This window comes from Anguilla anguilla, chromosome 18 (assembly GCF_013347855.1).
Source record: "Anguilla anguilla isolate fAngAng1 chromosome 18, fAngAng1.pri, whole genome shotgun sequence".
In the NCBI taxonomy this organism is placed as follows: domain Eukaryota; kingdom Metazoa; phylum Chordata; class Actinopteri; order Anguilliformes; family Anguillidae; genus Anguilla; species Anguilla anguilla.
Window position 1 is genome coordinate 14,559,268 of NC_049218.1, and position 23,618 is coordinate 14,582,885.

Sequence of the window (23,618 nt, forward strand, 5' to 3'; positions counted from 1 at the left end):
CCTTTAGGTGAACAAGCACACACCACAAGGGGATATATCAGGTGCTCTACTGCGGAAAGAGACACAGAGTCACAAACACACACACACGCCCCCTGGAGACTGGGAGGACTGAATGCAGGCATCACGAGATGAGGAGAAAATAGAATGCTGTCTGACACCTGATGTAGTGTCCTGAACGGTGAGCTAAAGACCCGGGCGGAGGTGGGGGGGGGGGGGGAGAGGGGGTGTACAGGGACGTCACATCTGTGGAGTCACTGATGCACAAAGGAAAGGCTCCAGCAGGACACATAGGGGACTGAGCAACTGTGTGTGTGTGTGTGTGTGTGTGTGTGTGTGCGCATGTGTACTGTAAAGCACCTGTGTGTACCTTGTGCGCTCGGACAGTGTTTGTAGGAGAAAGGATAGTAACCCTTCAGCTCCACTGAAGCACAACGAAGGAAAGAAAAGCAGAAGATATTTACCCAGTGAAATACCCAGTTTTCAGTAAATAAACATCCCCGTTATATTTACCCAGTTTTTAGTGTGATAAACACCACTGTTGTATTTACCCTGTTTTCAGTTAAATAAACATTGCTGTTATATTTACCCATTTTTCTGTGACCCAGTTTTCAGTGAAATAAACCTCACCCTGTTATGTTTACACAGTCCCCTAGTGGAATAAACACACCACTGTCACATTCCTCCCAAGTCCCCAAAGCACTTTGACTGGGCTTCTGTACAGCAGGCTGGGGGAGGAACATGGACCTGCAGAATTACAATCTTCCCTCAATTATTCCCACCCAACTCTAATGAACTTGAGACTCTTTTCTCTGTTACTGTGCTGTCCCAGCTAATGACACAGGCTAAGGGATGTGCTAGCACGCTAATGTGCCCTGTTACTGTGCTGTCCCAGCTAATGACACAGGCTAAGGGATGTGCTAGCACGCTAATGTGCCCTGTTACTGTGCTGTCCCAGATAATGACACAGGCTAAGGGATGTGCTAGCACGCTAATGTGTCCCATTACTGTGCTGTCCCAACTAATGACACAGGCTAAGGGATGTGCTAGCACGCTAATGTGCCCTGTTATTGTGCTGTCCCAGCAATGCCACAGGCTAAGGGATGTGCTAGCATGCTAATGTGCCTCTTTACAGTGCACCCACAGCTAATGACACAGGCTAAGGGATGTGCTAGCACGCTAATGTGCCTCTTTACAGTGCACCCACAGCTAATGACACATGCTAAGGGATGTGCTAGCATGCTAATGTGCCTCTTTACAGTGCACCCACAGCTAATGACACAGGCTAAGGGAAGTGCTACCACGCTAATGTGGTCAGTAGCCTTGGGAGGCGTTCGTCTCCCATCTTTCAGGCATGCTTGATTAGGATGCAGATAGAAACCCAAACAAAGATCACAATATGGTTGGTTTCTGCAATACAGTCTCACACACGCCCGCCTGCCTGCACGCACGCACGCACACACAGCCGTTTCCAATTAACAAAGTATTTTTTTTAAAACTGTAAACAAGTAACTGCTGATGCAATTCTGAGATGCATTTCAAAAGCCCCATTTTAACGTCTAATTAGATCCAATTAGAGGGACAGGAATGGCATATTTTTACTGAACAAATAAAACAGGAACATTTTCCATGCTGAGAGACACCACATTTCAGGGAATTTGTTACATTAAGAATAATAGGACTGATTGAACAACAGAAACAAAACAGATATACACAATCCAGGTGCAAGCAGCATTTTGGCACCAACACCCAAAGCCCCTACTGTACACTACAGTACTGCAATACCCAATGCCCCTACTGTACACTACAGTACTACAATACCCAATGCCTCTGCTATACACTACAGTACTACAATACCCAATACCTCTGCTGTACAGTACAGTACTGCATTTCCAACCCCCCCCCTCATGTTCACTTACCCACACTCCACCAGGTTCCCCTGCTCTTCAAGAGGGGGGCTGTCCTCTGCTTTCTTCCATCCAATCAGGTATTTGCTAGCCGGGGGCTGGCGGGGGTACGTGCGCACGTCGGGACCTGTTCCGGGGAGCACGGAGCCCTGCGGGACGATGTAGACCCTGGACTGGTCCAGAGAGCTGCTGATCTTACGACCTCGCATGGCGGGACTGCCAGAGTGATGGGAACCACTGCCCAAGGTACAGAGAGGATCACATGACCGCAGGGTGACCAATGAATAACCATTACTGAGGATCACATGACCACAGGGTGACCAATGAATAACCATTACTGAGGATCTCATGACCACAGGCTGACCAATGAATAACCATTACTGAGTATCACATGACCGCAGGCTGACCAATGAATAACTATTACTGAGGATCACATGACCACAGGGTTACCAATGAATAACCATTACTGAGGGTCACATGACCACAGGGTGACCAATGAATAACCATTACTGAGGATCACGTGACCACAGGGTGACCAATGAACAGCCATTTCTGCTCTGGCTGCAGGGGGTGTCTTACCTGGACTGGGAGGAGATCTCACTGAGGTCCCCGATGCTCCCGCCTGCGAGGGGAGGGGCAGTAACTGAGGAGGCGTGGCCTGAAGGCAAATAGATCTTGGCCGACTCCTCTTCTAGGCCGCTGTCCTCAGGGAGCTCGCCCCACTGCAGGCCAACCCGAGCACCCACCAAACCCGCCAGGGGCGGAGCCAGCAGGCAGGAGGAGGCGGTGTCGATGCCGCTGTCCGTGGATGCGCCCTTGATGTAGGTGAGTCCCAGGAGCTCGGGGTCCATCAGGTCCCCCGAACCGAAGCGCTTGTCATCGCTGCCGCTGGACGCGTTGCTGGAGAGTGTGTTACTGCTGGAGCGGCTGGAGCAGCTCCTCTCTCCCACCTGCAGGGGGCGGTATAACAGACATAATGCACCGCCCTGCCCCGTCTGGCCTGAGCTGCTGTTTTCAACATCAACAAAGAAGCAGCTCCAAGTAAAACAGGCCCAATTCCCTCCTCGCTCTCCAACGAATGGGGAGCGTGCCAATGCCAGGGCTGTCCCTAAAGCAGGGCTATATTTACATCTACCATCCTTCACCAAACTGCCACATTAACCATAAATGAGTGTTTCACAGTCCTTCAAACAGAGCATATTTCATAAAACTAGGCTACAGTGTAAAAGCATTATAGAGAGTACAAAATGAGGAGCTCTCACTTTAAAACTTTAATGTGCTCGTAAAGATGAACACGCACGTGATTATTCTCCCCCATTTCCACAATTTTCCACAGAAAAGTCTCCCCCAAGCTAAAATTAAGCAGTTTCTAATAAAGTTAAGGTCTGTCCTCCCAGTGCATTTTGACAGCAGCATTATTAAGAAGAATAACTGTGCGAGAAAAAAGCAGGTTTGTGGGAAAATGATCTTGCCCATGACACCCTGAGCAGCAGGCTGGCCTTTTCTCTGTAGATCCAGCCGCATCAGCTCAGTATGAACTGACAGTACCCCCCCCCCATGTGCCCTCACGGCCCAACAGACTCACACGGGACAGCTTGCTGGGGGAGTCCTTGCCTCCCTCGCTCTTCAGGGAGTTGAGGATTTTGGTGGAGGGGCTGTGCCATTTGGCCTCTGTGAATAGAAACAGGGGTAAGGGACAGGACCGAGAGGAAACTGTCTGCTCACAGTGTGAGTAGCTCACTGTAAAAGCACTGAACCCCAGACCCTGCGTTCAGCTGGACAGAGCAGGCTGTAGAAACACAGACAGAGCTCTCTCCAGCACTACTGTGACTGAGCGACTCACCGGCAGATCGAGCTCGCTCCAGCACCACCTCTCTCAGTGTGTCCCTGTCGCCATAGCCACCACGGCCGTCGGCTGCGTGCTCCTGCAGCGTCTCGAACCCGGGCTGCCCGCTGCCGCAGAGTCCTGGGTCGCTGGAGGAGGACTGGTTGCTAGGGGAACAGCGGTACTGAAGAGTGAGGTCCCCCTTACTGCAGAGGGGGGGCTGGGGGGTGTCTGCATCCTGAGCCCCCCTGCAAAATACACACAACAAGCAAGACTTACTCACAGAGCAATGGGAAGTTACACTACTCCAGTTACTAGTGTCACTGCATCATTATTCCACCGTTACTACAGGGTCACTACACCATTCCAGCACTGTTGAATAAGTCTTTATTAATGGAACATGAGTCAATATGTTACATGGGTCCTCCCCTGTCCATCCCCATCCCCGTCCCCGTCCCCGTCCCTCCCCACCCTGCTCCACCCAATCCAACTGTAGTGTTTCACACCACTACAGGGAGAGAGGGAAAATGTGAGAAATAAAGGTAGAGAGAGAAAAAGAAGGACAGCAGAGAGAGGGAAATAGGAGAGAGGGAAGGCAGAGAGAGAGAAAGAAGCGAGAGGGACAGCGAAGGAATGTGGTACCTGGAGCCATCGGGCAGCTTCCTGTCGAAGGAGGCGGTTCGGGGGAGCGAGGGTGAGGCCTGCTGAAGGGTGGGGGAGGCGCGGGGGATGGCCTGTCCCGCTGGGGGTGGCACGCGGTGCCAGGTGGTGTTCCTCCGGAAGGGGGTCTTGTACTCACAGGGGGTCCCCTGACTGTCAAGCTTGTACTCCACCATGGGAACCCTGTAGAGCTCAGAGCAGCCCCTGAGAGGGAGGGGAGTAGGGTTAGGAGGCCTGTGTGTGTGTGTGTGTGTGTGAGGTTAGGGTTAGGGGGCCTGTGTGTGTGTGTGTGTGTGTGAGGTTAGGGTTAGGAGGCCTGTGTGTGTGTGTGAGGTTAGGGTTAGGGGGCCTGTGTGTGTGTGTGTGTGTGAGGTTAGGGTTAGGAGGCCTGTGTGTGTGTGTGTGTGCGTGTGTGTGTGAGGTTAGGGTTAGGAGGCCTGTGTGTGTGTGTGAGTTTAGGGTCAGGGTTAGGCGGCCTGTGTGTGTGTGTGTGTGTGTGAATGTGCGTGTGAGTGTGTGTGCGTGAGGCTAGGGTTAGGATTAGGCGGCCTGTGCTTGGGGGTGTGTGGAACAGCGAGGTTAGGAGGGACTGATGTTCCTAAACGCCCCCTGCTGCTTGCTCGCCTCCTCTCGGTCCCCCCCAACACACCCCCCCAAGCATAACATTACAGACGTCTAATTTTTTCCTCAAGACGGCAGAATGAAATCCTTAAAAGGAAGCAGCTATTTACGCCTCCACAAAATGAAATGAAAACAGGGAGGGGAGATTCTAAAATAAATACGCTTTTTCTCACATGACTCAGTGACATCTGTCTAATACAACACTGTGAATCACTGCAACAATAATTTAACTGCAAAATGACAGATTTCTATAAATGAACAGTAACATGTCATAATAATAAAGTTCACTGCTAGGAAACCCCCTCCATGGCCACCATTAGGGCTCTGTGCTGAGGTTAGTGTGTCCACCATTAGGGCTCTGTGCTGAGGTCAGTGCGCTGCGTGTTGTTTTGATTCCTGTCTCTGGCTGTTAGGGCAGGCCGAGTCTGCAGTTCCCACAGATTCTTTCGGGCTGAGATAATGCCGCTGAAACAGCAGCAGCCTTTGTTGACTCGCCCCCCTTTCAACATGAACACTGAGGCTCTGGAAAACCCTTCAGATTCCTCCTCAACCCCCCCTCCCCATTTCACAAGGACCCATAAGAAAACACCTGCCAAACACTGGTACCAGCACTACAACCCCTCCTACTAATCCCCCTCTACACACACACAAACAGGCACACACACACGCACGCACACACACACGCACGCACGCACGCACGCACAAACACAAACACACACGCGCACACAAACACGCATGCACGCACATGCGCATGCACACACACAAACCCAGACACACAAACACACACACACGCACACACACAACACATACACACTGACACACAAACACACACGCACACACGTACTCACACAACTGTACAGCTATTTTAAGGTAACCATACAGTGTCTGCATCAGAGGGAAGGAAAGGAGCAGTGTTTTACAGCCCTGCTGTTTGTTTGGTTCACCATCTCCCAGTCAGCGCAGAGGATGACTGTATTCTGCCCGACGGTTATAAGAGGTTATAACTCCCAGCGCTGTTTGTTTCTGATTCACACAGACACACAGGGGCACCATCTGCTGCCTCTGACCTCCCAGCCTGCTGCTTGAGCACACATCCAATCGCTCCTCTGTCTCCGCGGAAACATCAAAGGATCTCGCTATTTCAGTAAAGAAATCCATAACTCTGCATCACAACCGTACAACGCTCTGTTCAATTCTTTACGTGGAGAAAAGCAAACTGTGAAATTATATTTTTACATCATGCAGTATCATCACTGTTGTTCTATTATGATGCACCTGCTGCTATTTATTGTAATTCTTCAATTTTCTTCTTTTAACATCAAAAAGGCTCCTCTGCGTCATGAATTTTCTCTCACTCATTTGTTACTTGAACTATAAGCAAAATTCTCCGGCCCTGTTTCACTGTAAATATTCAAATAAGGGCATTGAGAGGTTTGGTTCTCAATCTGTTTTGTCAAGCCGTTCCTCTCAAACGTTGGCAGCCCCTTCAGTTAAACACAGTCGATTCTATTTCACAGTTAGCATGAGTCACCTCTTGAAGGCTGTGCTTACACTACCAGCTCAGCTACTGCTTAAGGGAGAACTTTAGAGAGGAAAGCTTTGCAGTACAACCACGGGGGCCAAGCGCCATTTGAAAAAGGGAAAAAAGAAGAAGGGGTTCAAGCCTTTATGAAGAAAAGCAGCAGAGATCCCTGAGAGAGCAGGATGAACATAGTAGGGTGAGGGACAAGGCAGGGAGTGTTCAGAGAAACCTGAGTGATGCAGAGCAGCAGTGTTATGTAACGTGCAGAGCTTGATCTATAAGTGTCTGCTAAAGCATGTTAATATGTGTGCTAATTCATGTGCTAATGCATGTGCTAAAGCGTGTGTTAAAAGCATGTGCTAAAGCATGAGTGTGCTAATGTGACTGCTAATAAATGTGCTATTGTGTGTGCTAATGTGTGTGCTTAAGCGTTTGCTAATGTGCATGCTAATGGTTGTACTAAAGCATGTGCAAATGTGTGTGCTAATCCATGTGCTAAAACATGCTAATGCATGTGCTAAAGTGTGTGCTAATGTATGTGGTAATACATGTGCTAATGTGTGTGGTAATGCATGTGCTAAAGTGTGTGCTAATGTGTGTGGTAATGCATGTGCTAAAGTGTGTGCTAATGTATGTGGTAATACATGTGCTAATGTGTGTGGTAATGCATGTGCTAAAGTGTGTGCTAATGTGTGTGGTAATGCATGTGCTAATGTGTGTGGTAATGCATGTGCTAAAGTGTGTGCTAATGTGTGTGGTAATGCATGTGCTAAAGTGTGTGCTAACGTGTGTGGTAATACATGTGCTAATGTGTGTGCTAATGTGTGTGGTAATACATGTGCTAATGTGTGTGGTAATGCATGTGCTAAAGTGTGTGGTAATGCACGTGCTAAAGTGTGTGGTAATGCATGTGCTAATGTGTGTGGTAATACATGTGCTAAAGTGAGTGCTAAAGTGTGTGGGGGTGGGGGCAGGCGGGGCGGGGCAGGGCAGATCATACCTCCTTGGTGTACCATCCTCTTGTGGCTGGATGATCACCACGTTCACGGTCGCTGAGGTGCGCAGCAGATCAATCATCTGCTCATGTGTCAGCGTAGCCACGGCAACGGCGCAGATCTCCACCAGCCGGCTGCCCTGCCGGAGCCCCGCCTGCCAGGCGAAGCCGAACGGCTCCACGTCCGCCACGATGCCCTCGAAGTTGACATGGAAACCCAGCTGGCCCAGCCCGTTCCTGCGCAGAGTCATCTCCACAGTCTCACAGCCGCGAGAAACAACCTGGAGCACAGGGAAGAGAAGCGCGACCTGAAACACAGTCTGCAGCACAGGGGCAAGATGTGCTACTGAAACACAGTCTGCAGCACAGGGGCAAGATGCGCTACTGAAACATAGTCTGCAGCACAGGGGAGAGTTATGCTACTGAAACACAGTCACCACATTTAGAGTTCTACAAGGGGAGGAGCCTCTGGAGTTTACAGACAGAAAGTTAGGGAAGAGAGAAGTTTAGAGAAAGAGAAGAGTTTAAAAGGAGAGAAATTTAGACAGAGAGGAGCGTAGAGAGAGAACGGTGTGGAGAGGGGGGGAGTTGCGGGAAGTTTGAAATAACAGACTTTCAGAAAGGGTTTCATATGAAAATAAAGGCAGTGAATGATGTCTGTGCTCGTCACACAGAAGTGTTTCCTTAAAGGATCAAAGCCACTGGGATAAGGACAGCTCTCACACAAGAGCACTCTACAGCACATTCATCGTCTTTCCTGTTTTTTATTTTTTATTTATGCACTGGAGAATATAGATTTGCATTTTGTCAAAAAATTATTTTCCCTCATTAGACACTGAACCGAAGAACTGCAGCACAAACAGTTTAAAATTACCATTTCGTATAGGCTCTCCTACATGCTGTCCTACATGCTTCTGAAGGCTTATTTTCCTAAATGATGACGTGCACACACTTTCCACAGATTCTTAGCACCCACACCACGGTGCTGTGAACACACAAGACTTTTGTGTGTGCATGCGTGCACATGTGCAATTAAAGCTGAAGTTTAAGTTGAAATTCCTGTTGCCTAAAGAAAACACATTTCTACAAATCAAACTCAAACTGCCCCCAGGTTAACAGGCTCTGTGCAGCGTGAATGCTGTAAAAGATTTGGGTGAGGACTCCATATGATGAATTACAGGCTGCAGTGTGGTTTATCAGGGTCGATAGGTCCCTGTTTACTGGCAAACACAATAAGGCCCGGTTTCCACAGAACACTAAACATCACAGGTCTGTCAGCTCCCAGAGGCTGTTAAACACAAGTTGACTGGGGTAACACAACCCACAGAATGAAATATTACGTTTAATTGCAGGGGGCCATTCCAGTAGCAGTCCACAGACTGAGGAATGCCGAGCGATTGGCTCCCTCCCTTCCTCCCCACTCATCAAACAGAAAAAGCCTTTCTGAAAGGCAGCCAATAATCTGCTCCTTCATAAACAACCCACACACTGATTTACTTCCTGCCCAGCTCTCTGGAGGAAGCGGCCATGTTTAGCCCAGAAGGTCAAAAATAACCTCAGCCAATGATCTCAGACAAATAAAATACCCGCATACTGTACACAGGCCAACCTACTGGGGATTATGGAAGAAATTGCATTATGAAGTAACAAAAAAAGACACAGACAAAATCAGCAACCGAACACACACACATATACCCACACCACACACACAATCAGCAACCAAACACACACACACACGCACTTACATGCACACACACACACGCACGCACACATAGACACACACACACGCATGTACGCATGTGCGCACACACACACACACACACACACACACAGACACACCTCCAAACGCTGAACTATTTCCCTGATGTCCTCCTGGCAGTCCTCCAGAGCAGAGATCATGACGCATTCTCCACGCTCGTAGAAGATCTTGAGGCTCAGGGCCGCCGAGCTCCAGCCAATCACGTCGCGGCAGGAGCAGTTGAAGACCACGTTCCCGGACTCCTCCTCGATCAGCACGATGAACTCGTTGGAGACGGCCAGCAGGCTCTCCAGGTGGGCGGACCGGGCGAAGTCTCGGGCCAGGACGCTCCAGGTGATGGCGCCGACGCTGAAGAGGTGGGCGCCGTGGCGGGGGCGGGTCTTCTCCTTCCTCTTGGCGCCCAGCGAGATGAAGCTGAACTTGGCGCCCGAGTCGACGGCGGCGCCGCTGGCGAAGTTGGCGGCCAGGTCGCGCAGGCTCTCCTGCCTCATGCGGGCGGCCATGGCGCGGAACTTCTCTGACTTGTGCGCGGCATTCTCGCCGTTGATCACCTTGGCCAGCAGGAAGTCCCGGAACACGGCCGACTTGGGGAAGGTCACCCCCTTGGGGATGGGGGGGCCAAAGGGGGGGACGTCTTTAGACCGCGACACCGCCACACTGGGGGGGAGAAAATCGTGGGTCTGACACAGCACCACTGACAGAATAATAACCACACCGGTCCTGACCGTAAAGACTAACTCAGAGGTTGCAGGTTCACATCCTGGATGGGGCACTGTTGATGCACCTTTGAGCTAAAGGCAGATCACCTGACCTGCTTTAGTAAATATCCAAATGCATAAAGCCAGAAAGCAAAAAATTTTTTTGTTACCTGGGTGAGGACACCTCAGTAAATGAATAATGAAAGATAATTGAATATAAAGCTGTTTGGTAAACGTGTCATATGATTAAACACACTCTTACCTGAAGCACACACCCTTACCTGGAACACACACTCTCAGTACAGGTGTAACACACTCTTACCTGGAACACACACTCTCAGTGCAGGTGTAACACACTCTTACCTGTAGCACACACTCTCAGTGCCGGGGTTGTGGACTCTGACGATGATGAAGATGTGCTGGAAATGGGAGCGGATGTTTTTGGGGGTGAAGGGGAGGGCTCCGGGCTCCTGGAACACCACGGTGACGATGTCATTTCCTATGTGCCGTTTGCGCAAAAGCTACACACAGCGAGAAAGGAAGATATTAAAACCCTAAACCCTGCTCTGCTCACCCTGCATCCAGACATCAGCTCTGAACCCCACCAGTCCCAGAGGGACCCCCCTTGTTGCTGCCAGTGACTCCTGACTCACTTCCTCTCGTCTGAGTGACCTCTGACCCTGTGTACAGGAAGCAGCCTGCCAGGGACATGGTTCTGGAATGTTCTAAGTCCTGTCATCACTGTGAGCAGGCCTGTCTGAGACTGGGGTGAGCTGCAGTGGGCGTGTCCAACATCCAGGACACTGCTTAATTGGTTTATTAATCAGTCTTATCCACACCCTGCTCACATCGGCAACCATCCAATTAATTCCACTAATCAGACCATCCCCAGGCCGTAATAATTAACACCTGCATAAGGTGCCGTCACCACGGCAACGCTGCCTGCAGACATGCCGGTTATTCTGAGCTGGGGAAGATTGGCAGGTGCGTAAACTGCAGGTATGATAACTGGCCCAGCAATCTGCACTTGCCAATCAAACCCCCAGGGCCAGCAAGGGACACACACTCACCCACCCACACACACACAGACAGACACACAGACACACTCACACACACATACACACACACACACATTCTCTCACACACACCCACCCACACACTCACAAACACACATTCTCTCACACACACCCACCCACCCACACGGACACACACACACACACACAGACACACTCACACATTCTCTCACACACACTCACCCACACACACACACAGTCCGGAGGCACAGTGCACTCACCTGCTGTCTGTTATTGGGTGTGTAGGGGAGCATGGTGGACACATGGAACATGAGCTCATAGTCCTTATAAGTGGTGTACAAGGAGTGGGTCCCTGTAGAATCAGCTGCAACAGAGGATCAGGGCTGGTTACTGTACAGTTACACAGAGGATCAGGGCTGGTTACTGTACAGTTACACAGAGGATCAGGGCTGGTTACTGTACAGTTACACAGAGGATCAGGGCTGGTTACTGTACAGTTACACAGAGGATCAGGGCTGGTTACTGTACAGTTACACAGAGGATCAGGGCTGGTTACTGTACAGTTACACAGAGGATCAGGGCTGGTTACTGTACAGTTACACAGAGGATCAGGGCTGGTTACTGTACAGTTACACAGAGGATCAGGGCTGGTTACTGTACAGTTACACAGAGGATCAGGGCTGGTTACTGTACAGTTACACAGAGGAACAGGGCTCCTTACTCTACAGTTACACAGAGGAACAGGGCTCCTTACTCTACAGTTACACAGAGGAACAGGGCTGGTTACTCTACAGTTACACAGAGGATCAGGGCTGGTTACTCTACAGTTACACAGAGGAACAGGGCTCCTTACTCTACAGTTACACAGAGGAACAGGGCTGGTTACTGTACAGTTACACAGAGGATCAGGGCTGGTTACTGTACAGTTACACAGAGGATCAGGGCTGGTTACTGTACAGTTACACAGAGGATCAGGGCTGGTTACTGTACAGTTACACAGAGGAACAGGGCTCCTTACTCTACAGTTACACAGAGGAACAGGGCTGGTTACTGTACAGTTACACAGAGGAGCACGGCTGGTTACTCTGCAGTTACACAGAGGAACACGGCTGGTTACTCTGCAGTTACACAGAGGAACAGGGCTGTGTGTGTGTGCATGTGTGTAACGCGTGTGCAGTGTGTGTGCAGTATGTGTACGTGCAGTGTGTGTAGTACTGTATGTGCAGTGTGTGCATTATGTGTGTAGTAGTGTACGTACAGTGTGTGTAGTACTGTATGTGCAGTGTGTATATGATGTGTGTAGTAGTGTACGTGCAGTGTGTGCATTGTGTGTGTAGTATGCGTACGTGCAGTGTGTATATTATGTGTGTAGTAGTGTACGTGCAGTGTGTATGCGCAGCTCTTACTCTTGTTGTCCAGCTGCGCTCTGTACTTGCTGAAGCCCTTCAGTCGGACTGTCTGTCCCAGCAGGTCCAGGAACTGTGTGAAGGCCGGGCCAGCGCTCTCGTTATTGTACATCTGCTCCTCCGTGCTCTGCCCCGCCCGGCAGTACAGCACCCCCACCTTGTGCTGGAAACTCAGCTGCAGTCACACACCAATCAGAAGGGTCCAATTAATCACACACACCAATCAGAAGAGCCCCATTAATCACCACTGCAGTCACACACCAATCAGAAGAGCCCCATTAATGACCACACACCAATCAGAAGACCCCCATTAATCACCACTGCAGTCACACACCAATCAGAAGAGCCCAATTAATCACCACACACCAATCAGAAGAGCCCCATTAATGACCACACGCCAAACAGAAGAGCCCCATTAATCACCACACACCAATCAGAAGAGCCTCATTAATGACCACACACCAATCAGAAGAGCCCCATTAATCACCACACACCAATCAGAAGAGCCCCATTAATCACCACACATCAATCAGAAGAGCCCCACAAATCATCACACACCAATCAGAAGAACCACATTAACCACCACTGCAATCACACACCAATCAGAAGAGCCCAATTAATCACCACTGCAATCACACACCAATCAGAAGAGCACCACTACCCGCCACTGCAATCATGCACATCTCCAAAGAGCCCCACTAACCACCACTGCAATCACGCGCCAATCACAAGAGCCCAATTAATCACCACTACAAGCACACACCAATCAGAAGAGCTAAATTAACCACCACTGCAAGAGCACAGTTATACTGTATATCAGCCGCCTGTTACAGCAAAGTCTTTATCTGGTGGCAGTGGCCAACTGGGAATGTTAACACAGTTTCCTTCAGGCTTCTGTCTATCAGAGATCCCTGTAAAGTCTGTGAAAGTTCCAGAGCTCTGACCAGCACTTCAGTCAGCTGAGGTTCCCTTGCCCACCGTCGCCATGGAGGGCAGGAAGTGGCAGCCCGCTCGTCCGCTGCACGCCAGGGGGCCCGATTAACACTAATCTGCAGCAACGGGAATCTTTACATCTAACACGCACTGCGGCTGTGTGAATAACAGCTCACTGGGCCTCCCTGTTTAATCAGGGTCATTACTGCTGCTGCACAGCCACGTCGACAGCAGCCAATCAGAATGCCCTGATGTTCCCTCCGCAACTACAAGAGTCATTTTATCATAACCCCAGAAGAAAAAAGGATAACATCTGATACTGCATGTAGCAATGCACACGGTGTTAGGTGTGTGCTGGTACACAAGACACTTGTGTATGAGGAATGGTCTTTAAAAAGCACACAGTGTGCTTACACTTTCAATGAACAAATGACAAAATTCTTTAAATAAAAAAACTATGAATGAAAAATAAGGTCAAGGGTAACTGAAAGAATGCAGGTCTTCCATATCAAACATATAAACATATAGTCTGCACTGTATACGCTGTTAAATATAAAAAATACGCAGTTGGTACTGTACGCTGTGTTAAATACAAAGATGCACAGTCTGTACTGTACACTGTGTTAAATATAAAGAAGCACAGTCTGTACTGTACACTGTGTTAAATATAAAGAAGCACAGTCTGTACTGTACACTGTGTTAAATATAAAGGTGCACAGTCCATACAGTACACAGTGTTAAATAAAGACAGAGCTCTGTAGATCCACGGTGGAGATCAGAGTGGCACTTTGACGCAGTTCTGAAACAGCGGAATGTTCTGAATGTTCTGTTCAGCCAGTCGCCGCCATTTTCTGCAGGACACGCGTCTCCCTCCCGCAGGTCAGGTGGTACCAGCACGCTGTTGCCATGGAGACTTTAGGCTTGAGGCAAACTGTCGCAGATTAGGGACCGGAAACTCGCTAAATCACCGGGCAATCACTGATCTCGCGTCTCCGTTTCAATCAGCGCCAGTGATGACACACATCTGTCATACAAGCACGCAGATGGAGGGCCTGCCACACGCGCACGTACGCAACTGTGCTGCTGTGAGTAGTGTGTGTGCGTGCGTGTGTGTGTGTACGTGTGCATCTGTGAGTGTGTATATATGTGCGCATGTGTGTGTGTGTGTGTGTGTGTGTGAGTGCATCCATAAGTGTGTGTGTGTGCATGTGTGAGTGTGTGTGCATGTGTGAGTGTGTGTGTGTGTGTGTGTGTGTACGTCGTGCGTACACGTGTTTCTACATGCACGTGGCTCACATCGAATGAGAATCTCTCTCTTTCTCTCTGATGAAATCAGTCTAACAGACATAATAACCATAACAAGAGAGGATCTGTTCCCTGTCTGCTGAGCAGAACATCATTACTGCACATCAAAAGCACAAAATGAAGGGCTTATTTTCCGCACGTAATCCCACGGAGGATTATTAAAAATCACATAGTGAGGCTTTGAGAGGAGCACAGACTCATCACAGCGCACCATCCTGTCCCATTTCACTCCAGAACAGTGAGAAAATTCATGTCTGATTCCAAAATGCCCAGCATGCACTGCTACAGGCCCATCTGAATTAAAGTGGTGTTCTCTTTCATACACACACAGATACATATCTGTAATACTGTGACTGTTACATGCAGAGTACATAATTTACAGTAAGCTTGTATCTTACGCTGTTTATATTGCGCTTGGTTAATGCTTTATGGTTCAGTCTGCCATGTCCCTTAGGGCTAATGCCATTCTCTGTGCTGTAAGGCCTTTTGTTTTATAGTGACCATCTGATTCCCTTTTGCTCTAATACCCCCTGTGATCATGCAAACAGATGTGCCCAACCTCAATAAGGTCATCAGCCAAACAGGAAGTAAAGGGGGTAGTAGGAGGACAACGAGGAACAGTAACAGTAGAAGCAGCAGCAGCAGTCAAGGGTTTAGCAATATGTAAGCATGCATGGGTATGTACAACATAGTTAGGTATAAGCATTTCAGTTGCTAGGGCTTCTCAGGCTTCATGGAGCCTCATGGTTTGGGGTTCACCCCCCCCCCCCCTTCACTCACTCCCCCCAGCCCCGCATCCCACTCTCCTCCCAGTTCCCCAACACTCACCCCCTGCTCGTCGAGCCGGACCAGTTGCTGGGAGACGTGGGGGGAGCTCAGGGCCAGGCGGAGGCACTGTGTGTTCAGCTCGGGCAGCACCTCCTCCAGCACCTCCTTCAGCGGGAGCCCCCGGGCAGTCCCGTGCCGCGCTGTGGAGGGGACCGAGTCCTCCAGGATGGCCCCCCTCAGAGCGGTGAGCTGCAGCCGGGAGGCGGGGCGGGGGAAAGGGGGAGGGATGGAGCGAGTGAGATTGTGGGAGAGGAGGACAGAATTCAACTTTTCAAAAGATTATTTTAGTATGTTGTGTGTATATAAAGTATGTGTATATGTGTGTGACTCTATAGTATCTGGCTGTACTGCAAACCCTGTGCAGTAGAGCTGCGCTCTGTAAACCCTGTGCAGTAGAACTGTGCTGTGTAAACCCTGTGCAGAAGAGCTGAGATGTAAACCCTGTGCAGTACACCTGTGCTGTGTAAACCCTGTGCAGTAGAGCTGTGCTCTGTAGACCCTGTGCAGTAGAGCAGTGGTGTGTAAACCCTGTGCAGTAGAGCTGTGTTTTAAAACCTGAGCAGTAGAGCAGTGCTCAGTAAACCCTGTGCAGTAGAGCTGTGCTCTGCCTGTGCCCGGGCTGTGCGTAGCGCAGTACCTCGCTGGTTCTAAAGGTGATGCGGTAGGCGTACTGCGTTCCCTCCTTACTCCTGCCGTCCTCCAGCCGCTCCCGACGGACGCTCAGCGCCACGGGTCCCAGGTTCTCATCCACGCCAAAGTAGTTCTGATGCTCTGCAGGTGAAGAGGAACCCAACAGCATCACCGGCCGCGACTGGCTTTCTGCCCTTTCGCCCTCTAATGGTTACAGCTGGAACTGCAGGAGCTTTCTCTATTTTAATGCGAGCTTGTTAAATCCTGCGCCAAATACGTTACTAACAAGGAATTAAAAATAATCTTCTGTTTTTATTTACCAAAATAGAGTTTTTTTTCCAATATCACTGCCTATAATAATTACCAGACCATTGTAAATCACTCCAAACTCCACCTCCCTGTTCATACACCTCCCTTTATGTCCAAAAAGTATATTCTATCACAGAAAATTATTTTATGAGGTTTTGTGAACTGGTTCGTGATTTCCGCTGTGTTTATGTTAAGCTGAAATTCATGGTAACAGGAATTAATGTGGTACACAACCAAGGCGACAGGGATTCAATAACAGCTTAAACCCACATAAGAGATCGGTGTAATCCACCAGCCTTTTAAGAGCCTCAGCCTAGGGCTTGAGGTCAAACATAAATCCTTTAGTCAACACGTCAATATGGATACTCTGACCTATAATGTGACCATGTGACCACATGAGGCCAATCAGCAGCGCACTAGGAAGCTGACAAAAAATTCAGGCCTCTCATTTATGACATTTATGAGTGTGCAGCTGCTCAACTGCTGCAGCCAGTCTGTGTGTGTGCGTGCGTGCGTGCATGTGTGCGGGTGTGTGTGTTTGTGTATGTGTGGTAAGACACCCCATACGCTTAGGAAAAGAAATTAGTAAATATAAATTACAAACAAAGTGCCCAAACACCCTCAACCTCCCTGTAAAGGGCATCTAAACACCCCAAACCTCCCTGCAAAGAGCATCTAAACACCCCAAACCTCCCTGTAAAGAGCATTTAAACATCCCAAACCCCCCTGTAAAGGGCATCTAAACACCCCAAACCTCCCTGTAAATGGCATCTAAACACCCCAAACCCCCCTGTAAAGGGCATCTAAACACCCCAAACCTCCCTGTAAAGGGCATCTAAACACCCCAAACCTCCCTGTAAAGAGCATCTAAACACCCCAAACCCCCCTGTAAAGGGCATCTAAACACCCAAACCTCCCTGCAAAGAGCATCTAAACACCCCAAACCTCCCTGTAAAGAGCATTTAAACATCCCAAACCCCCCTGTAAAGGGCATCTAAACACCCCAAACCTCCCTGTAAAGAGCATCTAAACACCCCAAACCTCCCTGTAAAGAGCATTTAAACATCCCAAACCCCCCTGTAAAGAGCATTTAAACATCCCAAACCTCCCTGTAAAGGGCATCTAAACACCCAAACCTCCCTGCAAAGAGCATCTAAACACCCCAAACCTCCCTGCAAAGAGCATCTAAACACCCCAAACCTCCCTGTAAAGAGCATTTAAACATCCCAAACCCCCCTGTAAATGGCATCTAAACACCCCAAACCTCCCTGCAAAGAGCATCTAAACACCCCAAACCTCCCTGCAAAGAGCATCTAAACACCCCAAACCTCCCTGCAAAGAGCATCTAAACACCCCAAACCTCCCTGCAAAGAGCATCTAAACACCCCAAACCTCCCTGTAAAGAGCATTTAAACATCCCAAACCCCCCTGTAAAGGGCACTAAACACCCCAAACCTCCCTGTAAAGAGCATCTAAACACCCCAAACCTCCCTGTAAAGAGCATTTAAACATCCCAAACCCCCCTGTAAAGGGCATCTAAACACCCCAAACCTCCCTGTAAAGAGCATCTAAACACCCCAAACCTCCCTGTAAAGAGCATTTAAACATCCCAAACCCCCCTGTAAAGGGCATCTAAACACCCCAAACCCCCCTGTAAAGAGCATCTAAACACCCCAAACCTCCCTGTAAAGAGCATCTAAACACCCCAAACCTCCCTGTAAAGAGCATCTAAACACCCCAAACCTCCCTGCCACAGGTGGGACAGCCTCACCTTTCCCGTAGAAGTACTTGTGGTAGTAGTAGGCCCCCAGGTCTATGTGCTCGATGATGTAGCGCTTGACCTTCTCCCGGTGTATGGGCTGGTTCTCGCGCGGGACCTCCAGCACGGACACGCCCGCGTTGGTGCAGTGGGAGCTGAGGGAGGACTCGAAGGAGCAGCCCTCCCCGGCGCCGTACGGGGGGGCACTGGCCCGGGACAGCGAGATCCGCCTCTCGCCCTCGCCCCCGACCTCGTTGCGGAAGAAGGGGCAGCTGAGCAGCAGCTCGCTGCTCTTCCCGTCGCCCTCGTCCGCGTCGCGATCCTCCCCCAGGTCCTCGCGGCTTCCCCGCGCCGGCTCGGCCGGGGCCCCGCCCCCCGGGGGCGGGTGCTGCGAGGCGGCCGACGCCCCCGTGGAGGTGTTCCTCCTCCTTCCCGGGCTGCCGCGATTGGCCAGCGCCTCGCCGACGTGGAAGAGGACGCTCTGCACGTCGTAGTGAGCGAAGCACTTCCGAGCTCCGTGCCGCCGCCGCGCCCCGTCCTGCTCGCCGGGGAGCCGCGCCCCCTCCTGCTCGCCCCGCCCGCCCCGCAGCTTCCGGAACAGGGAGGCGGTCTCGGAGGGGTCCGCCCTCCGCCGCTGACAGACGGCCTTCTCCCGCTCGTGCGCGTGCGGGGGCGCGGCGTCCATGGCGATCTCCCCGCGGGCGATCTGCGCGGCCGTCTGCAGGCTGGGGGAGGGGGCGGAGGGGCCGCGGGCGGGCGGGGCGTCGGCGTGGCCCCCCCACAGCGCGGTGAGGAGCCCGTCCTCACACACGCCCTGCTGGTCGATGGAGGAGGCGCTGCCGTACGCCCGGCGCAGAGACGCGCCCGTGTTGGGGTTGAGGGCGCGGCGGTCGGCGGGGTCGTCGGCGTCCATGTCGCTGATGGTGACGTCGCTGCTGCTCCGCTGCAGGACGGGGTGCAGCCCGCGGGCGGGGAGGACGCTCAGGAGGTTGTCCAGCGAGTATCGGAGCGCAGGGTCGCCGGAGTTCGGGGGGGCGTCCCCGCGGGCGCCGTTCTGAAAGCTCGTCGCCGCCTCGCGGTCGGTCAGCGGCCGGCCCTCCCAGCCCTCTGTCCTGGGGAGCCAATCGGATGTCCTCGCTCGCACCCCCATTTTGGGCCGAGCCGGCGTCCCGTTGGCCTTGTTTCCGGGGGGGCCCGTGGCTCTGGCGAGGGGCTCATCAGACTGCACGCTTGCGTGCCCCCCCGCCCCCCCCGGCGGATTCGCTCTGTCTGTGCTGGGGCTCCGATCGCTCATTTTCCCCTCGCCGCGTCCTCCGCAAGCAGAATCCCACCGTCCCGCCCCATTACACCGCCATCAGCCACTTACCGCCTTCACGAGAGGACACGCCCGCTCCGCTACCCAGCAACCATCCAGCTGTCAGCTCTTATCACACGTCCATAACTCACAGGAAGAGGGCGGGGCGATGCGGGATGAACTGCCTGTCCATGGTAAGGTCAGAGGTCACGGTTCAAGCTCGCGGGAAGTGAACTCGCGCCACGGTCAGCAGACGAGGAGACGCACTGCTTCACACCATCTGCTGGGGGAGAGAGAGAGAGAAATCACTCATTAGATGAAACAGGACATCCAGCAGATTAGTACAGGTTTCAGTGACTGTTTGCATGAGTGATGTACAGCTCTTTCTCAAACACAGATACAGAACAGGTTTCAGAGAGACTGTGTTTGTATGAGTGATGTACAGCTCTTTCTCACACACACAGATACAGAACAGGTTTCAGATAGACTGTGTTTGTATGAGTGATGTACAGCTCTCACACACACAGATACAGAACAGGTTTCAGAGAGACTGTGTTTGTATGAGTGATGTACAGCTCTTTCTCACACACACAGATACAGAACAGGTTTCAGTGAGACTGTGTTTGTATGAGTGATGTACAGCTCTTTCTCACACACACAGATACAGAACAGGTTTCAGTGAGACTGTGTTTGTATGAGTGATGTACAGCTCTTTCTCACACACACAGATACAGAACAGGTTTCAGAGAGACTGTGTTTGTATGAGTGATGTACAGCTCTTTCTCACACACAGATACAGAACAGGTTTCACAGAGACTGTGTTTGTATGAGTGATGTACAGCTCTTTCTCACACACACAGATACAGAACAGGTTTCACAGAGACTGTGTTTGTATGAGTGATGTACAGCTCTTTCTCACACACACAGATACAGAACAGGTTTCAGAGAGACTGTGTTTGTATGAGTGATGTACAGCTCTCTCACACACACAGATACAGAACAGGTTTCAGTGAGACTGTGTTTGTATGAGTGATGTACAGCTCTTTCTCACACACACAGATACAGAACAGGTTTCAGTGAGACTGTGTTTGTATGAGTGATGTACAGCTCTTTCTCACACACACAGATACAGAACAGGTTTCACAGAGACTGTGTTTGTATGAGTGATGTACAGCTCTTTCTCACACACACAGATACAGAACAGGTTTCACAGAGACTGTGTTTGTATGAGTGATGTACAGCTCTTTCTCACACACACAGATACAGAACAGGTTTCAGAGAGACTGTGTTTGCATGAGTGATGCACAAACCTCAGCATCTCTCTTAACAGGAGACACACCCACAAGATTTCAGCATCTCCCTTAGCACACAGACACGGTATCTCAGCCTAAACGCAAGCGTCGCCTGGTCAGGCTTCTGTGCTGGTTTGGGACGCTGCTGTGTACAGTAACTGAACAGCAGCACTGAGCCTCAGCATACTACTAATACAAAAATCAGCACATCCTGCGCATTTAAAGAGAAAGCACAAGCTCTACCCATAAGCCCAAGCTGCATGGAACAAAGCCAGCATCCCAGAATACCCGCTGGAAATAACAGGGCTAACAGCAACTGATGAGGTTTACTGTCTGAGAACAAGACAGGGGAGATGGGGGCAGTTTTACCTTTAGCACTACCATACTGTCCACATGCACGCACGCACGCACACACGCACACACACACACAAAGTTGCAGTGTAACAGAGTAAGAGAAACCATATCTTTTATTTCGGGGTCCCCCTGGCCTCCAGACTGGCCGTCCAGCTGAAAAACTGAGAGATACTGCGATGAATTAGCCAACAGTCCCGTACCACACAATCATCAACCGTGAAAAAATCAAATCAAATCATTCCATGAACCCCCGATTCCTCCCCGCCTCCTCCAGGCACCCCCCCCCCCCCCCCATATTCCCCCACTTCCCCCTCCCCACTAGCCCTCCGGTCCCGCTCCATGTGGGACTGAAGCTGATCCACATGTGCAGGGAAGCGCCCTTTCCCCCTGGAATTACTACATCCTGCCACATCTTACCCACGCAGCAGCAGCCATTCATAATCCCGGGGCCACGGCCCGGCACCGTTTACTCAAGCGCACCGTTCAAAGCCAGCGAGCGGCGCGAGGGCAACGTGGGCCAGATGTAGATTAGCGCTGCGCTACAAGTGTCTCACTGTCTGCCGTGTCCAACCAATCAGAAGGCCCGATGCTGTTAAGCACACTTTCAAAGGGCTCCAATCTAAATGCACCATTACGAGCATCTGAGACAACAATGATAACAGCCTGCGCTTTCGTTAACGGGACCCAGCAAACACGATTCAGAGGAAGTCTCTGGAGCTGCAGTTAGTCAGCCGCTCTCTCTCTCTCTCTGTAGTTTCCACTGCCAGAATATCTCAGATTCCCACGGAAATGGAGTCAAGCCTAAATCTCCTCGTCTTAAGTAGAGGGTAATGGTGAAAGCGTCTATAAACGCTCCCAGAGTCCGGCTGATGAGGAGAGGAGTGGATGCTTCCAGAAGCACGGCTCCATGTTAATGTCAGTGCAGCTCCTGAGCAGATGGGTCTGAACGCAGCCTGTAACACCCCAGCTGTGCCCTCTGCGGAGGTGCACAGGCTGATCCTGCAGAAGAAAAAGCAGCTGTGATGGCCTCATCGTCTCCGCCGTTCCTCGTGTGCGGAACTGCGAACCCGAGCGGAAGGCCCAATCAAAACAGGGCGCCCCGCTGGTGAGCAGCTCCCTGCTGACGCATGGCCTGTGTCATATTAACTCACCCCCCACCCCCCCCCCCCACATGGAACACGCCTGCACCGTCAGGACAACTCACGCCCACGGTTATCTGCCTGCGAGCAACATGTTATTAAGGACAAAATGAAGGTTTAGACGCGTAATAAATTGTATTCCAATGACACATGTTCATTACTATTCCAATAAAACTGAAGAATGGAAATTTAGTCAGCAGGTTTTTTTGGATTTATTTTTTAGGTCAGTTGATTTTTCTGTGTCTGTGTGGGGAGTTACTCAGTCACACAGTCAGTCAGTCGGTTCTCTCTGCTCTGTGAAACGATCTCGGAGCGTTGAGGAGGTGAGCAGGAGACGTGGTTCTCAGGGTTGAGGAGGTGAGCAGGAGACGCAGTTCTCAGTCGTCAGTGCGCCTCTGTCGCAGATGGAGTGGTTATCATCATTAGCAGTGCACAGAGGAGAGCAGGCTAATTACAGCAATGAACTCATTTCTGCCTCTGAGACAGAGACTGTCCACTCTGACCCAGAAGTTCCACCAGGTCTTAAAATAATCCTGCGGCATCATGGCCTGATTCTAACAGGGGAATATGAATAGCTTGTCATAATGGGCACAGCGTTTCACACAGCACACAGCTTCAGAAAACTAATGTTTCATATAGCACACAGCTTCAGCAAACTAATGTTTCATATAGCCTGACACACAGCTTCAGCCAACTACCGTTACAAACAACAGCTTCAGCCAACTACCGTTTCAAACAACAAACAGCTTCAGCAAGCTAGTGTTTCATACAACAAACAGCTTCAGCCAACTGCCATTTCAAACAATAACCAACTTCAGCACACTAGTGTTCTGTAGAACAGCTTCAGCAAACTACCGTTTCAAACAACAACTTCAGCAAACTAGTGTTTCATAACGGCTTCAGCCAACCACCTTTTCGAACAAACAGCTTCAGTAAACTACTGTTTCAAACAACGAACAGCTTCAACAAACTAGTGTTTCATACAACAAACAACTTCAGTTAACTAGTGTTTCTTATAGCACACAACTTCAGTTAACTAGTGTTTTATATAACACACAGCTTCAGCAAACTAGTGTTTTGAATAAGACAGCTTTGGAAACTAGCGTTTCATATAACAGCTTCAGCAAAATTGTGTTTCATAGAACTTCTTCAGTGTAACTTCATGCAAAAGTGTTTTGATTATGTCTCACTGAAGGAGGTGCTGCAGTTTAGTATTGCAGAGAGCTTCAGAAGAGCAAACTGCACAGCTAAGTGAAAGCTCATGTACATGTACAGCATTTGTAGGGGAAAAAATTAAATTAATGTACGCACACACACGTACACGTACACACACACACATACGTACATACACT

At 50.4% G+C, this 23,618-nt stretch overlaps 1 protein-coding gene across 6 annotated transcripts in view; it reads right to left on the reverse strand.

Annotated features, from left to right (window-relative positions):
* Positions 1-23,618, reverse strand: part of LOC118217981 (signal-induced proliferation-associated 1-like protein 2) — a 38,517-nt gene that overhangs the window by 4,339 nt on the left and 10,560 nt on the right. For 3 of the 6 annotated variants that reach the window (XM_035400256.1, XM_035400259.1, XM_035400254.1), the window contains exons 2-14: positions 18,200-19,764; positions 16,127-16,260; positions 15,490-15,678; positions 12,424-12,598; positions 11,278-11,381; positions 10,347-10,504; positions 9,366-9,942; positions 7,533-7,807; positions 4,372-4,593; positions 3,748-3,977; positions 3,490-3,575; positions 2,484-2,854; positions 1,917-2,141 (exon numbers count right to left, since the gene is read on the reverse strand). In XM_035400256.1, coding sequence (XP_035256147.1) covers positions 1,917-2,141; positions 2,484-2,854; positions 3,490-3,575; positions 3,748-3,977; positions 4,372-4,593; positions 7,533-7,807; positions 9,366-9,942; positions 10,347-10,504; positions 11,278-11,381; positions 12,424-12,598; positions 15,490-15,678; positions 16,127-16,260; positions 18,200-19,481 — 4,028 coding nt within the window. In that variant the 5' untranslated portion in view covers positions 19,482-19,764. The remainder of the gene's footprint in view (positions 1-1,916; positions 2,142-2,483; positions 2,855-3,489; positions 3,576-3,747; positions 3,978-4,371; positions 4,594-7,532; positions 7,808-9,365; positions 9,943-10,346; positions 10,505-11,277; positions 11,382-12,423; positions 12,599-15,489; positions 15,679-16,126; positions 16,261-18,199; positions 19,765-23,618) is intronic. The other 3 variants (XM_035400257.1, XM_035400255.1, XM_035400258.1) reach the window with 2 other exon arrangements.